Here is a 3,572-nt window from a genome sequence, read left to right on the forward strand (position 1 = left end):
ACGCTTCCGAAATGTTGAAGAAGTGCGAGAATGGGTGGACGAATGGATTGCTTCGAAACAAACATCGTTTTATCGAGATGGTATCGCCCAGTTGCCAGAAAGATGGCAAAAAGTTGTAGAAAGTGATGGAAAATACTTTCATTGAAATAATTTAAATAAATTTTTTACAATAAATGCTTTTTCTCAGTATTTTTTGGGCGGAAACTAAGTTAAGGTCCTAATATTTGCTATTACGTGTTGTGTGGCAAGTCCATATATGTCTCAGGCGGGAGCATTTCCAAAAAGAGAGATAACGCCGAATGTAATTGAATTGTTTATTGTGACAATAATTGAATTGTTTATTGTGACAATATGAAATCGTGGACTATGTGAAGAATCCTCAAATCGCGCGATATTCGAACCGCGTCCGCGTAATGTCCATATCGAGCGACGATTGCGCTTCGTCCCCGTCGGAGGGGGAGTTTAGGGCAGATAAGATGGCCAAAGAACTTGTAACGACTTAGCCAAACGACCTCGAACTTCCACAGTTCGCTCACGAATCGATCTTGTCCTCTCTTCAGTACGTCCTGCTGATGTCGGAAGCCACCCTCGTGCTCGCAGGTGAAAACATCTTGACAAGCGCCTTCTCGCGCCAAGCCAACAAGAATATCCATTGGATTCTGCAGGTCCTCGGGCTGATTTGCAACGTGATCGGCGTGGGTATTATGTACAACGCCAAGAGCGCGCACTTCCTCTCGACCCACGGCATCCTCGGCTTCAGTTCGTTCGTGATCATGTGCGTGTTGGCGATCTTCGGATATCCGGTGATGATCGCGGTGAAACTTCGCAAATTCGTGCGCCCGGTGGTTATCAAGCTCGTGCACAATTTTCTGGGCATCGTCTGCTTCGTTCTCGGTATGCTCGCGCAGTGCTACGGCTACAGTTACAAATGGGTGTACAGCGTGACGCACGTGGAGAACATCGACATGGCCCTGCTCGTTCTTACCGCGGTGATCACACTATTGTCCCTGAGGGGCGCGCTTTTTTCTCTCACCAGCCAGACCTTCGTTCTCGTAAGATCAATTTGCCCTGCCATTTCATACACGGACGGCGGGTCGCCGAGTTCCTCGTTCAGCAAATTGTAAATCGCACGTTATTTTATTCTTTCCTATCATCGCAAGGATAATGTAAATAATTAGTACGTAATAACTTTAACGGAGGTTTCCGTCTTATCAGACATTCCGATAGGATACATGTATGTGTGTGCGTGCGTGCGTATGTAATGCTCGATGTGTTAGTTAGAATGTTAAGTATGTGAAGCAGCGCATTATACGAATTAATATTTATTAGTAGAAGAATCAAGTTAAATCTAGAAATATGGCAACAGAAGATTTTATACATGAGAAAAACATGAAACATATTACCGGGGAAGATCTGAGCTTCTGATGAAAAAAAATTCCAGGTACAAGATAATAAAATTGAATGCATTTCTCTTTACGGACGAATATGTGCTTGCATTTAAATTAATGGGAGTTACATACGTGCTCGAAAAGGACATTCGACACGTATAAAAAGAAAAAAAGATAGAAAAAGAAATTATGCATGAAAACGACATTAAGCTTGCTAATATTTCCACTGTATAACGATTGCAACAGAAGTTTACGGCGACGTTGATGCGAAAAATGAGAGAAGGAAAAAGATAGTGTATACGGATGCGAAGCGATTACCTGATATCGGAGTATTTCGGCGCCGTGAGAGTGTTGATCACGAACAAAATACCTCGATCAAATGATTTTCTATATGTGACGTGTCATTATTTAGAAATAAAAAGAACTCTTTTTATATAAAAAATCGTTATAACGTCGTTTCATTGATAAAGGTGGAGCAAATCACGCGTAGGATGACAGGGGAGGGAGGAATCTTTTATGCAAGACATGCGATAAATATCTACGATATAATTCATTATGTTGAATGCGATAAATATCTACGATATAATTCATTATGTTGAATGCGATAAATATCTACGATATAATTCATTATGTTGAATGCGATAAATATCTACGATATAATTCATTATGTTGAATGCGATAAATATCTACGATATAATTCATTATGTTGAATGCGATAAATATCTACGATATAATTCATTATGTTGAATGCGATAAATATCTACGATATAATTCATTATGTTGAATGCGATAAATATCTACGATATAATTCATTATGTTGAATGCGATAAATATCTACGATATAATTCATTATGTTGAATGCGATAAATATCTACGATATAATTCATTATGTTGAATGCGATAAATATCTACGATATAATTCATTATGTTGAATGCGATAAATATCTACGATATAATTCATTATGTTGAATGCGATAAATATCTACGATATAATTCATTATGTTGAATGCGATAAATATCTACGATATAATTCATTATGTTGAATGCGATAAATATCTACGATATAATTCATTATGTTGAATGCGATAAATATCTACGATATAATTCATTATGTTGAATGCGATAAATATCTACGATATAATTCATTATGTTGAATGCGATATATATCAATGACATTATGATGAGTGAATTGTAAAATTAATGTTTTTATTAAAATTTCTCCGAAACAGAGAGGTAGATATCAATTGCTGTCTATTGTATGGTTTTTTATGCAAACTTCGAAGTTGATTCGTTAGACATTAATTTAGTGAAAATGTTAGGTTTGCATTCAAAATGATTTAACTGGAAACGATTTAAATTAGCATTGTTATTAGTACTTAAATTGCACGTAGTCGACCAATGTCGAATTATTCTCGTCTGCCGTTCAACTAAATTTGCTTTCATTACATCCGACTGACACAATAATTAATATTTCGTTTGCTGCGGGCGTGCGCATTATTCTGAAAAAATAGCCAGAGCCAAAGCCGAAAGAACTCTTCTCTCTGCACTGCGTGTTCTCGCACGTGAAATATCTCGCGAAGAGAAGTCCGCCCTTTGGCAGCAGAGATAATGTTATTACGAAATCGAATTGCGAAGTGTTCCGCGCACAAGCATTCGGTTGCAGCAGCGCGCCACTTTAGCTCCTGACGGCGTATAAACGAGAAGTCAAAGTTTAATTAGACGCAAAAGCGCGGCACAGTCTGAAATTTCGAAAGTCGTAATTTCTCCCCGCCACCAAACTGCAGTCTGCTTCCCATTTCCTACACGGTGCATTCGGTTGCATTTGATGCCGCGTATCTCGATGCTTTGGTTAATCGGATCGATCGCTCCGAGCCAGGAACAGCTTCCAAAGTGTTCACCGTGGGGGACAACACACGATCGTGAAAAGCGTGAAACCTCACGGAAATCTAGAGAAGAGGAATGTTTTCGTTTGGATCTCTCCATTAGTTTACCTGTTACTTTTGTGAGGACAGCAACTTTTAGATATTTTTCACACGATGCCACGGGCAGAGAGGCAGGCACACTGAGAGAGAAGAATAGTTGATCTAACTAAAATAATAGTTATTTCTAGTCTCAACCACATATATTTTGTAGTAAAATGATAGATGGTAGCATGCGCATAAAGTTATCATTATCAAGATTATA

At 38.5% G+C, this 3,572-nt stretch overlaps 1 protein-coding gene across 1 annotated transcript in view; it reads left to right on the forward strand.

Annotated features, from left to right (window-relative positions):
• LOC116854121 (probable ascorbate-specific transmembrane electron transporter 1) overlaps nucleotides 1-2,053 on the forward strand; it is a 17,413-nt gene extending 15,360 nt beyond the window's left edge. The window contains exon 3 of the mRNA XM_032835720.1: nucleotides 561-2,053. Within this exon, the coding sequence (XP_032691611.1) occupies nucleotides 561-1,124 (564 nt within the window). The 3' untranslated portion in view covers nucleotides 1,125-2,053. The remainder of the gene's footprint in view (nucleotides 1-560) is intronic.
• Nucleotides 2,054-3,572: the final 1,519 nt, after the last annotated feature.

This window comes from Odontomachus brunneus, unplaced genomic scaffold (assembly GCF_010583005.1).
Source record: "Odontomachus brunneus isolate Ranch 3 - 2012 unplaced genomic scaffold, Obru_v1 Obru_scaffold_008, whole genome shotgun sequence".
Lineage (NCBI taxonomy): Eukaryota > Metazoa > Arthropoda > Insecta > Hymenoptera > Formicidae > Odontomachus > Odontomachus brunneus.